The sequence below is a fragment of the Phaseolus vulgaris genome, chromosome 8, assembly GCF_000499845.2.
Source record: "Phaseolus vulgaris cultivar G19833 chromosome 8, P. vulgaris v2.0, whole genome shotgun sequence".
NCBI classification, from domain to species: Eukaryota; Viridiplantae; Streptophyta; class Magnoliopsida; order Fabales; family Fabaceae; genus Phaseolus; species Phaseolus vulgaris.
In genome coordinates this window covers 42,297,537-42,312,073 of record NC_023752.2, presented here as the reverse complement: position 1 = coordinate 42,312,073, position 14,537 = coordinate 42,297,537, and the positions used below count along the sequence as shown (strand labels likewise).

General features: G+C 35.7%; 1 protein-coding gene across 1 annotated transcript; it reads right to left on the bottom strand.

Annotated features, from left to right (window-relative positions):
- Positions 1-5,821: 5,821 nt before the first annotated feature.
- Positions 5,822-14,507, bottom strand: LOC137826766 (uncharacterized). Its single transcript, XM_068632902.1, has 2 exons — positions 7,868-14,507; positions 5,822-7,168 (listed from the first exon to the last, which is right to left on the bottom strand). Exon 1 carries the CDS (start codon positions 11,728-11,730, stop codon positions 10,789-10,791), a length of 942 nt encoding a protein of 313 aa, XP_068489003.1. The 5' UTR covers positions 11,731-14,507; the 3' UTR covers positions 5,822-7,168; positions 7,868-10,788.
- Positions 14,508-14,537: the final 30 nt, after the last annotated feature.

Sequence of the window (14,537 nt, the reverse complement as noted above, 5' to 3'; positions counted from 1 at the left end):
ATCAAGAATAAGGTTTATTTAATGTAGTTTATCCTACAGTAAAAAGTTTTGTTTTATTCTAATTAATCCTTAAATCTTTCTATTTTTTTATAAATAATCTTCATAACAGTATTTCTTAAACTGAGTCATTATATGATGAGGACCAAAAAGAGAGGACACCGGAGGCCCAAGCCCAACAACGCTAAGTCCAATTTGAAACCCAAGCCCAATCCATGATTACATCATCCACCATGCCTCGGAGGATTACTAGAAGGAAGGAACAAGTATTACGAGATGAGCATCAATTGATGTCTCTTTTTGTAATTTCATTAGAGTAGATTTAAAAAGAACATAAAAGGGAGGTGTGGATATGAGTTTAGGACTTATGAGAAGAAGTAGCAAAGTCACACTTTCCATGTGAAGTTACACCTTACATGTGACTTGTATTAGGCGGCAATTTCAAATGGGTTTCATTTGAATTTCCCACCTATTTTCTTTGATCAAAACACTAATACTATAAATAGGGCTGCTTGGTTCATGTAAAAACACATTGAAATTGAAGTAAAGTTACTATACTCAAATTGAGTGAGAATTAGTGAGACCCTTTTCTCCTAGCTTAGTCTTATCTTATGAGTGTTTGGGAGCTCTCAAGTGGCGGCAACCTCACTTATCTTCGAGCCTATTCACCTTCCAAGTGGCGTGAACCTCTTCCTAGCTTCAACCACATAAGTTTTCCTATCATTCATCTTCCAATTCCATTTCCATTCCATTTCAAAATTCTAAATATGTCTTGTGTTGTTGTTCTTGTTTTCTATTCGGTTCTTTCAATTTTAATCGGTGCAATGTGTTTGTTTCTTAATTTCAATCGGTGCAATTGTATTGTCCTTGATTTCTAATCGGTTCATTAGCTTTGTATTGTGTTCTTGATTCCGCACCACTAATTGTCATTCATATTCACCTATACTTGTGTTTTTCCTTTGGTGTTTGGAAATGAAGCTTCACATATACTTAACACTTGTTCAGTTAATGTCCAGCTGGGATTTTCCTTAGACTTTTCATCTTAATTGCTTAAGAATTACCGATCATAATTCTAAAAAGTGTCAACTAATGAATCAACCTAAATCAACTCACATCATTATATTAAAAAAGTTATTATTAATATATTTGTTAGGGTCGATGATGCAAAATAGTTTATGAAATAAACTAGTATTCTTAATCGTACTTAGTACATATATGACCATGTGCATGGGACACTCCTCATATATAACTATTCTACCCAACATTTCATTGATAAACTATCTATAAATTATAATTTAACTATCTTTTATAACGTTCTTCTCATATCTAGTATAAATCTTAATGTGGTTTTGTTTTACTTAAGATTTCAATTTTTTTAAACAATGACCTTTTATTCTACATGAATGGTGTTCACCATTTGAAGTTATTTTCATGCAAATCAGTGGTAAGTCAATGAAATCATAAACTATTCAAGCATACCCACGGGTGATTATTACAATGATACTGTAACAGTGAAGCCACTATAAAGCCAATATACCACAAACACAATCTATATATTATCATATCTCAATTTGAATAACTACCTTGTTTATTCTTGAATATTATCTCATCACAGTTCTAACACTACACAAAAATTGCACATTATTGCATAATTTAATTTAACTGTACATTATTGCACAATTTAATTTTAATGTTTCTAGTTACCTAACTAAATGAAAAATAAGCACTTGTTCAATTGGACAAGATTGAAGTTTTTAACTTGAAAAGTCTTCTAACGAGAAATGTAGATCATATTAGAGTTCTTAAACAATAAAAAATAAGTTAATGAAAATAAAAAGGAAGCAAACAATGCATATTTACAAAATTTTAGAAGATTACCTCCGAAATTTTATATAACCAAATGTAAGCCCAAAATCACCAAAACAGCTCCACCAGCCACACTCCTAGATCATCAATAATCTTCAGTTCTTTTGCTTTTAGAACTACTACAAAAAGAGCATGGATGGGGAAAAGGTAAAATGCAACATAACCAACAAGTGTTCCAGGTCTCAAACCTGAATATTCACCAATTATAAAAGGGTTTATTTTATTGATTAGTGCATAGCCCAGTTTTCGAAATAAAAATATTAACACTTTAAGTTAGTAAAAAAAAATATGAATTCAGGGAAAACAACTACTTGGTCAGTGAACTCTAACAGGCATAATTTGACAGTTTTCACACCCCTACAAAACATAGTACCCTGAAAGAAAGCAGAAACATAAAAACCATATATGGTTGCTTCTTGGCAAAGACCCTATCTCTTCGGCATCCCAAAACCTATTCTGAAAGTGTGAAAACACAAAACTAAATGGCAATCGGAACACAATATCCAAGTACTTGTAACATGAGCATATATACTGAAAATAAAAATAGGCACGAAATTTCATAAAGAAACCAACCCATCCCACATCCAAAATAAAGAGAGAAAGATAAAAAAATTCCACAACACAAAAAGTTGTTGAAATGAAAGTTAATTCCCAAACCAAAATAATTAGGGGAAAAAACAAACCTATATTAAGAAAAGCAAAACTTTTAACTTATATAAGCAAATAACAAGAAGTTAATTATAAGAATAATGCATGGTCAAGGGGGAAGGGATCTATACCTGCACGATATCCAAACTTACTGACAATAGCTTAGAACAAACATACTTTGAATCTGTCCAAATTTGGATTGTCGTCTTACAAACTGTAAAATTAATAAATTATAAAAGTAACTTAATCAGTAAATAAATCTAAAATATAAACCATATATGGCAACTAGTATTGTGTAAAAAGTAGCAACATAATAATCAATAGTGCACACAACATGCATAATGAACACAAGTTCAAGTTCTCATATTTTCCTAGTATCTTACACTTATTTTTGGTGTACAATGGAGATGTTTAAAACTATAAGCACGAGACAACTATCAAAAGTACATCCAGTAATAAAAAACACTATAAGATGAACAATAATACTTTCAAGACAAGCTGAAGCTTATACTTGAAGACATATTCATTCCTAAGTCACTGAGAAAAAACTCCATACACACAATGAATTAACAGGTTGATATGGATTCTAGAAAACACCCATTATTCTAAACTTTTAGAAAATATATAATAGAAAAAATATAGTGAGAACCTTGAAAGGTTATTGAGAAGACCCAAAATATAAATCTGTCACAGGCCCACAGATAGGAAAATTGGGTAAATATTATATTAGAAGCTTGACCTCGCTCTCTGTTACCTGCATTTGAAAAATCTCCAAAAAGTCATTGTTTCAATATCAAAGTCTTCTTCAAACCGAAAAAAACCTATGGTTTTTTATTCTTCATATGCACCATCTTTATCTTTAGACACCCTTGTAATGGCAAAGCCACTGATATTGGGGTGGTGAGTGAGATATGGAATCACAGGAACAACTTTATTTTTAAGAGAGGGGTGGCGGATGCGTCTGAAGTTTTTTCTTTGGTGCAAGTAAAGGTTTGGTCTTGAGTCTCTTTAAATTTTAGGTCAGCTTTGTTTTCCTTTTCAGATTGGTGTTTAGAACCTATGTTGTGCATGAGGTTAATCTTTTGAGAGTGTTAGTTGTTGCAAGGGCAAGGTAAGTTTTAGTTAAGTTTGGGAGGGTTTAGGCAGGAATGGTAGTTGGGTACCGTGTATAAGGGTTGAACCACCCCTGAAGTGGTTTTTATTTATTTATTTTTTATTATCGATAAAAAAAAACAACTGATATGGCAAATCCTAGGGACTATGAGTGCGGCAATAACTACCTAAGAAATCAAATTTCTAACGTTTTGGAATAGAAGTTGGATCGTGTGAGCCAAATCAACAAATACAACAAGTTTAAATGACCTTAACTGTGGCCTCTGATTTAAAAATATCAATTTAGTATCACTAATGGTGTATGGCTCCCATCCAATCCAATCCAAACCATCAATTCAGTTAAACTCACTGTAATTATTGTGATCATCTTTCACTTTTACCACAAGATATGCTCTTAATCTTACTAATTAGTGAATCTTTATTCATGTATTTTTTTTTATGGCAGATAATGTAATTTCTTGAAAAGAATTACTTTTTTGTTAGACCTAAATATTGGAGCAATCGACAAGCTTTAGAGCATCCAATCGAACCACTTCATGGTACACATACCTTCTCACCTATAGAATCACATTAAAAACCTCCATTAGTGTTTCTATCTCACATGCCACCAGAATATGAACATGCATGTAAAAATCAGTTTTGAAAATAAAGTTCAAACTTCAAAGAATCATTTCTAGCCAATCTTAAATATATATTAGAATTGAGGGAGAATGTGGTCAATAGTAGTAATTTAGAAGAAGTTTCTGGAATATATACAACATTAATAGGCAGATTTTACCTGCACCGTATCATTTGACACCCAACATGTCAATTTCAAATTACAATTGTATCCTTAATGAAATAGAAATTAGATTAAAGTTAACTGCATCTAGTATAACAACAAATTTTTATAAATTATTGACTTCTAGATATATATATCCCTAATTGTGTTATTGTGTTCCAGATGTATATATCTAGAATAGTTTCAGATAATTATGAGCGAAAGAATATTTTGCTCTAATGAAAAAATTCAGAATGTACCCCTGCCAATCCCTTTAACTTTTTCTTTGAATCTCATGTGGCCCCTGCCAACACATGGCACTGTCCCATTCGTTGGAGATAAAAGGGTCCTACAAACCTCACTCTCTCGGTCCAATTGATTTGAGGAATGCAACCATTTCTTTCCATTGCATTTCCGCTCAAGAATTTTCAGAGTGCTTCACCAAACTATTGGTTTGCTACTTCAATGGCAATTAGGCACATGGTTTCACAATTTTATTTTGCCTTTTCTAGTTGCTTTTGGATTAAAGTCCATAACATTAATTCTTTAAATTTTTTTAGTTTAGTGGGTTTTAATCCATTAAAAGTACCAAAATCATCAACTGTCAAAAAAAGAGTAGAGGATTATTGGCTTCCGGATATGTATATCTAGAAGCATGATGTGCCTTCTAGAAAAAGATGTTCACATTTAAAGAGTAAAATTTTGGATGACAATATCCGTAGGCAAACATGACACTTTTGGATACCAATATCCGTAGGCAAAACTGACATTTCCAGATGTCAATATCCATAGGCAAAGCTGACACTTCCGGATGCCAATATTCATAGACAAATATGTGACTTCCGGATATTGATATCCGTAAGCCAATTTGTGACTTCCAGATATTAATATCCATAAGCAAATTTGTGACAAGGGCAAAGTTGAGTTTAAAAGGTTACGTATGAATATAAAAAAAATAAAAATTGCCAAAATAATAGACTAAAGAGACACAACCGGAATTGGAAAGAATTTGGTCAAATGTTAAAATATTAGAAGTTTTTTTTTCTTAAGCTTTTTTTTGGACTTCTAGACCAGTTGGGGTTTCCCTTTTCTGCTTTTCTGTTGTATGCGTTGTATGCAATGTGCCATTCTTCCTATTCACACCACATGTATATAAATGCTTTTTAGGTTTTTTCGGTAACACTTTTCAGATTAATGATACTATTCCCTTCTTCTTTTCTTTCACAGTGCTCCATCCCTCTTCCCTGTTCTAACTTTAGCTTTTAATGAAAGAAATAGTTAAGAAAGCTTAAAGGAGAAAATGGATAAAAACGAGATTCTCCCAAAAAAAAAAAAACAAGTGAAAAGAAGACATGATGACCCTTATGGGAAACATGTATAAATATATATATATATATATATATATGCATAAACATTTATATATTTGAAAACAATAAATTTTTTTTTTTTTTTATCAGCAAAGAATTAATTTAATTAAACCTGGGACACTTAAGGGGTGTCCCAACCCATATACAAAAAGTACTTAAAGCAACAGAAAAACTAAGAATAGATAGAGCTATTAAAACTTCTACCGTCCTCTACCAATTACTGCCCAAGAAATTCACTGCAACATAACTGGGAGACACCATCCCCCTCTTCCATTCAACTCAACATCTGTAACACCCTATTTAAAAAGTCTCCACTAATTGGGCTCACGAAATACTAGCAGTTCCAATTCTTCGTGTACCATAAGCTACCACACAGGACCTATTTTCCATCCACAGCAAGTGCCTCCGTTATCTTTCCTTTTGGGATATTTATCCGTGTATGAATTTTGGCACACCTCTTACCCTTTCTCCATACCGTTCCTTATCTACGCTATACCGACCCTAGCCTTCATCTTGGGGCTCCTCGATTCCAACTTGCACCGAGCTCAGTCATTGCAGTGCCTTCATCACAACTAGCCAAGCCCATCTTACCATATCACCTATAGTCCACCGCTCCAGACTTCAATCCCTGCTAACAGCTTATGCAGTACATTAAAATACAGATAGGACAAGTCGTGCAGGTGTTGTTGACTTCACACCAAACGAATACCCACGTGGTTGCCTCGTGTGCTTATCCCTCTACCAATTGCTACCACGTATGTCCCTGCTCTGCATACCTGTGGTTCATGTATAGGGCGCAGCTTCATATGAACCTTTCTTTCCAAGGAGATTTAAACACCACAACAACTATTAAGCCACCATGATTCTATACCACACATCTCATCTGTTACAATGCCACATCCTTATGGGGTATGTTCTGCAGAAGATAGAGTCTCCCAAGTTTTGTTTGCCATTTAGGGATATCCACGTTGAAGGACATGGGTATAATCCCACCATCATGATTACCAAAGATATTTACAATATCTTACTTCAACTCTCAGTGCTGACAAGCGGTGGACATGATTCCAGGACATCCTGTGCTTTTCTTTACGCCGCTGTTCCAGAATAGGACCATGTTGGCACTGCAAAAAAGGCCAACCTCTCAATACGCTGGTGGGCAATCAACAGCTGCCACTTCCAGCCATGAGGATAAACAGGTGGGCATTCAAAAACTGACTCTACCAGACATGAGGATTAGCCATCCTATCCACCACCGACTAGCTCCACTTGCAGAATCTTCCAGCTTTAACACAACCATCTAGTAGTGACATACCTCGTTTACACTACTCCATAGAACCACCTGATATGACAAGGTATCCCCATAACTCCACCCTCAATCCGAAACTACGCATACCGGGGTCCCTGACCACTCTTCTTCCTTTGAAAACAATAAATACATGCAGACAATACTGTTAGTTATCCATTAATCAATAAGGAAGACAAACATTCAATTTTGAAAACCAAAACTTTAAAAAGAAAGTTCAGTTTGTAAATAAAATCCTATAAGTAGAGAGAGAATTAATGAAAGAAGTTAGAGACCAAAATTTCAATTTGGCAACTCTTTTTTTAAGATGAACATAGAGAACTGGTCTTATTCTCACACTTCCTCTTCTCAACAGAGAATATTTTGAACGTAGCTACACTTGTTTATGTAATGGAAAAACAACAGACATGAAAGTATAAATTTATACTAACAAATTCTGGTAAGACATTGTGTGAACTCTAATAATAGTTACAGTAGAGCAAATAAACTTGATACAAAATTGTAACTCCATCTCTTAAAAGACTACATGTATCAGATTCATGTGACTCGTAAACATTGCTGGAGTCGGAAAATAGAGAATTATGCAGGACTGAAAAAATCATAGCTACATTTTATAAAACAAATCCTACAAGAAGCAAGGCAAAGAACAAACCAGAAAGGAGAGAACATGAACTGAATGGAAAAGAAAATTTATATAAAAACACTAATAATATCATAAACACTTACTAATATCCTAATATTATAACATGAGAAAGATATAATGTAAGAACTTAATTAGAATGCGCTAAAATCATAGTGATGCCGGTTACTTACTTCAAGGTAACTAACTAGCTAACTTCTCAAATAGCCAAAATCTAAGTAGCTAGTTTAGGATTTTCTCTTCATCCAAACACTTAATTTGAATTATGTACTTTCCTTCTTCACAGAGCTTGATTATGGGATAATCCAACCTATAATCACTCTAGTTATGGAGAACTGGAAAAAAAAATCGCACTAGCAAAAACTCATAACCATGCGCAGAACAAAGTCGCGCAGGAAATCGGTTTGCAGTTTGGGTAAAATATAAAGGAACGGATCGTGGAACTTACCTTGTAGAGAATCGATTCTATACTTGTGTAGGGAAAAGGGGACTCAGGTTACCTTGTAGAGAATCGATTCTGTACTTGTGTAGGGAAAAGGGGACTCAGGTAACACAATCTGGTGACATGTCGGTGCCTGTTGGTTCTCCTTTGAGTAACTTCGAGCTTCCTTCTTTCACGGTTGAACTCAGGCGGTCGGTGTACCTGCGCACTCCAACACTCAAGTCAGTATTAGTATTTTTGGAATGTTCTTTTAGAGTAAAAACGTACCTTATAACTTTGTCGAAGTTTTATTTATAGTGCTAGTTATGGGCTTTCTTCATGATGGGTTGAATATTAGTTATTAATTGATGCATCCTGATCCATGATTAATAGGGAGGTGTGCTATTTAAGGAATATCTATAACACCTTTCAGTTAATTAGTATTTGACTGATTTTTGCGGAGATGTTTCCCCACATATTTCAGATACGGTTACAACACATTAAATGCTCTTGTAAATGTGGTGATTCTTATTCAATGCGCGATTCGAAGTGTCCTTTGACTCGATCGGTTGGTCACTGTGTCCAACACTGATGTGAGTTGAATCAAGCATAGACACTTTAGGAACACAATAAGTGTTGGGTATGAAGTCAAGACCAATTGGGTTGGGCTGACAAGACACAATGTACACAGTTGAAGCGCAGGTGAACATTGTTCCCTGACTTCAAGTGGGAGATTGTTAGGTATGAAGCCAAGACCAATTGGGTTGGGCCGAGTAGACACCATGTTTTAGTGAGTGGGCTTAATCATTGTGTCCCTTTATTATCTCTATTTGTCACTATTTAAAGAGATCATTGTACTTGTAATTGGTGTGCAACAGGATATAATGAAAACTTAATAGTTGCCCGTGTGGATGTAGGTTGCAGTTGGCGATCGAACCACGTTAAATCCTGTGTTGTTTATTTTCTGCAGTTGATTCGTGATTATGTGTGTTGCTTCCGTGTGCATTTTTCCCATCAATAAGGAGTGATGGCATTTTCATGAAGTTCTTCTTGAATCAAAGTAGAGTAAAGGGGCGGAAGCAATGGATGAGGTGAGCAAGATCCTCCTAAGAGTGGTGTTGATCTTGTAGGAGCATGTTAAGTGTGGGTATTGGGTGGTTCGGCCAGCCCAAGGGAAAAGATGAAGGAATTGAAGTTTAGAGCCTAGGATTCTAGGGAGAAGCAAAGTTTGGCACAAAATGGCAGCATAACTTTACTCACAATAAACTTGGAAAATACAAGAGATAGCCTTCCTATTTATAGGCTATAAAACCGTAAAAGCTAAGCTAAGTGTAAATGAAATGAGAGCCAAATGAAATGCAACAGTGACAAGGCACATGGCACATGCTTCATGTCCGGCCAAGTAAGCACCATTCTAGAATGTTCACTCTCTTTTACTTTCTAGCACTACTCTATTTACTAAGTACCCCTAATGGGCCTTTATGCAACAAAGCCTTCTCTTCACAAACCGTAGCTTGGCCCATGTATATGTGAAGCTAGACGGTCTAGGACTCTTCATAGATGCTCCTTATGTAGCCGCTCCTCTTCATGGCCTAGACGCTCCTCATCATGGCTAGACGCTCCTTTTTTGAGGCTAGACGCTCCCATCATGGCTAGACGGTCTTAGTCTTGGAAGCTTGGCTTTCATAGTGTGGTGAGCTTGGGCCCTCCTCCATCATCCCCTCCCTCTTGAAAAGGATTTGTCCTCAAATCCAAGGCTTTTGCTAAGGGGATGGTTGTGGCTGGATGGTGTCCATCATCTCCTCCTTCTTGAGAAGATCTATCCTCAGATGTGCATTCTTGATCTCGGATAGCAGCCTCTTGCTTCGTCAAGGTGTGTCCTCCCGGATCAAATATCAATCTATGTGAATCTTGAAACAAAGCAAAGGGGTTAGGGTGAGCCTTTGGAGAACAAATAATTGCATGAAGTTTCCATTTTTCTCTTGTTTTGGCCAACTTCTCACAATACCTCCCTTTTGAGGGTTGTAGGTGCCCTCTAATCCTTTTATATTTTCTAAAATTTCCAAAAGTAGTTACTTTTCCCTTAGGCATAAGCCTTTTAAGAGATGGTAACAACTTTAAAAAGGCAAGAGGACATTGGGCACATACAACTTCAAATGGAGAAATATGAGTAATCTTGTGGACTACTCCATTGTATGCATGCTTATAAGGAAAAGGATTCTTATCCCAAGATTTGTGAGTGTCTTTCATGATTTCGTGAAGCATAAAAGGAAGAGCTATGTTTGCAAATGTTGAAGCTCTTTCATTTGAAAATAATTCATGGAAGCTTGTCACGTTTCTTGGGATGAGTTTATCCACATCCATGAAAAATGAAATATAACCTTTTGTCGTCCTAGGAAGTTCTAATTTGAAATGTGTGTCTTCCCAAGGATCTTTTACAAAAGGTGAAGGAGGATAGAGTTCTTGGGACTTTGCTTTAGGTGTAGTTTGAAAACAAGAGGTATACCTAAAGTAATGTCTTTGAACTTCTTTTCTCATGGGTGACAAAAGTTTTCCTCTTAAAAGCTCTAGAGTTTTATCAACTCTCATTTGTCCCATGACTTCTCCTTCTTGTAGACTTTTTCTCTTATGTGCAAAGAGAGTCTTGTTGGTACAACCATGGTTTATGAAAATTTATACATTTTGCAATGGTTGTCTCAATAAGACATGGCAAGTTGTTCTAGGCACTACTTCATACAAAAATTGGTAGGTGCTTATAGATAACTTGTCATTCTTTTGGGGATATCTTAACACATTTGAGAAATAGTCTTGATCTATGCAAGCTTCTTTTAAAGACTTTTCTTTTGTGCTTATGCTTGCAAGTGTTCCTTTACAATAGGAAAGGCTAGGTTGTTCAACAAGAAGCATGTTTGTAAAGGTATTTTCATTGTGCTTGGCTTGTTGAATGACCTTGTGGGAAGGAACATTATTCTCCCACGCCTTTTGTTTCCCAAAATTTTTCTCTTTTTCTATTTTTTCTTCATCCCTTTTGTGTTTCATTTGTATTTGGTCTTTTACCACTTGGGAATGTGGTAAAGGGCTAAGTACAAACTTCTTGTGCTTGTGGATGAAAGAAATCTCGTTAGTTAGACCATTATGCGAGGTTTTCTTATCAAATTGCCATGGCCTACCTAATAAGATGTGGCAAGCTTCCATAGGTACTACATCACACAAAACATTATCTTTGTAGTTACCTATAGAAAACTCGATTTCCACTTGTTTGTCTACACGTAGTTCTCCATCCTCATTGATCCATTGTAAATTGTAAGGTTTTGGATGAGGAACTACTTGTAGATTTAGTTTCTCAATCAATCTAGTGCTACAGCAATTGCAGCATGATCCATCATCCACAATAAGAGAGCATATATTTTCTAAAACTTTGCATCTAGTATGAAAAATGTTCTCTCGTTGTGTCTCAATGGATGCACTAGGTTGATTGTGGAGGATTCTTTGAATCATCAATAAGTCCCTCTCCAAAGGATTTATCCTCTCTCCTTCCCCCTTTTCTTGTGTACTAGGTTCATCCTCACCACTTGTGTACTCATCTTTTCTCATTACTTTTAGAATGGAATGCATGAGTTTTTTTTTTATTTTTGTGAGTTTTGTGATTTCTCTTCTTGAGCTCTAGCCAACTCATTGATTTTGTTCTCATTCTCCAATTGTCTAAAAGAGATTAATTGTACCACTTGTGTAACTTCTTTTAAAAGAGTTTTCAAAGATTTTACTTCACTTTCAATAGACTTTGGAGAGTGAGAAGAAGAAGACATGGCTAAAACCTTGTGTATTTAGGTGTTTTACTTTGAGAAAATTTAGGGAAGTTAAAGAAGGTAGTTTTCCAGGTAAGGGAGGTGAGTCACAATGGACTACTTAAGTACCAAGCCTTTTCCTTGCCAAAAACTATCCTCCAATGCCTTCACACAAAACTTTCTCTTAGTGAAACACTTAGAACACAAATAAGTAGAGAAATTAGATGCAAGAAAACAATGTAAGCTATCTATGCAACAAAGCTAGTCGGTTCTAAACAAAACTAACCATGCAAAGTGTTACTACTAAAGCAATAGAAAAGCAAATACAAACAAGTAACAATTACTAAACAAGAATGCTATACTATTCGGCCCTAGGTGAGGCTTCTTGGACACTTGGAGCCCTTGAAGACACACTCACCGTCTAAGACGTAATTAAAAGGTAATTAACATAAACCAAGTTGCAAAGGAATTAAGAAAACTCCCTTTGTTGATCCTCTTTTTGGTTAGTGCACTTCCTTGTTGTCTTTGCTTGTTGATCTTCCAAGTGTTTGTAGTGTTTTTCAAGAATGCTTGTTTCGGCTTTGGCTTTGTCTTCTCCTTAGAATGATGGTCTTAATTCTCCAATTTCCAGCACCTATCAAAGGGCTAAACCTTAACCAAGTCAAGTTCCCATTCACATAAGCACCAAAGAAGAATAAATTCCAGCACCCAAATTAGAGGTCAAAGAACAAAAGCAAGAAACAAATTTAATTGAATAAAACAGTACCACCAAAAGGATTTAGATTATGACAACTAGAAAGAGAGTCAATAAATTAAAGCAAACAAATAAAAGGTACCAAAATAAAGGTAGGCACACAAAAGAATCCTAAGAATGGCACTAGATTTAGATGACCAAATAAAAAAAACAGCACCACTGGAAAATGTTGTGGGCCAGAAACGTATTTTTCCCCAATTTATGCTGAGCTGTGTTTTTAAGATATGACTCTGAAATTTGATATGCAAGATATTCAAGATCTTAGCTAAATCCTGGCTTTGGAATCACTCAAAACGCATGCACCAAGTTTTTTTAATAAATTTTGCAATTTTGGTGTTCAGTTACGCCAGCTGTAGCGCCTCAGGTTTGCACACTGATTTTAAAAGATTTATCATTTTTTTTCTGTTGCTTCTTTTGGACTAATTCTTTTTTTGTCCTTTCTATAACACTTCAAACTTGCAAATTCCAGAGAATGAAAATTTTCCTATGAGTGGAAATATTTTTCTGGATCAAAACAGTCAGCACAGAAAATCTGAAACAGGGGATTCTGAAAACTGGAAACAAAAACAGCAAGATACCAAAGTTTAGACACAATGGAAATTTGTGAAATAGAATTGTGTAGGATCTAAACACAATATGAACTCAAACTAAAAATTAAAAAGGCACCAAAAGAGCAAAGAACAGCAGATTCAAGCAATTAAAGAGACCCAAAATCAAGAAACAATCAAGCCAAATAAAAGGACTACTATGAATTGTTGACAATAAGGATGAACATGACTTGACAAAACATGTATAGATTCAGAAAATTAAAGACTCAAAGCATAATATGAACCAAATAATGAAAGCAATAAAGACTCAAAAGCCTAAAAGAAAATAGCAACTCAAAGGTGTATGGAATCCTATCACAAATTGCACAAGAACTTGTTCAAGATCAATTGAACAAGAGTGCTTCGGTTGGATCTTCCACAAAGCACACCAAGAACAAATTAAAATGTAAAAAACAGCAAGACAAGTATGGAAAATAAATGACAATATGAAATAAAGAAGAACTAAAATTGAAAAGACCAAGAGCTACTCATCTTGAAGAACCAAAGCTCATGATACCAAATGATGGCATTTTCATGAAGTTCTTCTTGAATCAAAGTAGAGTAAAGGGGCGGAAGCAATGGATGAGGTGAGCAAGATCCTCCTAAGAGTGGTGTTGATCTTGTAGGAGCATGTTAAGTGTGGGTATTGGGTGGTTCGGCCAGCCCAAGGGAAAAGATGAAGGAATTGAAGTTTAGAGCCTAGGATTCTAGGGAGAAGCAAAGCTTGGCACAAAATGACAGCATAACTTTACTCACAATAAACTTGGAAAATACAAGAGATAGCCTTCCTATTTATAGGCTATAAAACCGTAAAAGCTAAGCTAAGTGTAAATGAAATGAGAGCCAAATGAAATGCAACAATGACAAGGCACATGGCACATGCTTCATGTCTGGCCAAGTAAGCACCATTCTAGAATGTTCACTCTCTTTTACTTTCTAGCACTACTCTATTTACTAAGTACCCCTAATGGGCCTTTATGCAACAAAGCCTTCTCTTCACAAACCGTAGCTTGGCCCATGTATATGTGAAGCTAGACGGTCTAGGACTCTTCATAGATGCTCCTTATGTAGCCGCTCCTCTTCATGGCCTAGACGCTCCTCATCATGGCTAGACGCTCCTTTTTTGAGGCTAGACGCTCCCATCATGGCTAGACGGTCTTAGTCTTGGAAGCTTGGGCCCTCGTCCATCAAGGAGGCTTAAGGACAGTACAATGGAGGACATTGCCTTCCAAATGAAGAGCCAAACTCATAAGAATCATGAGTGTCATAACCTTATACACAAATATAGGGAGAATA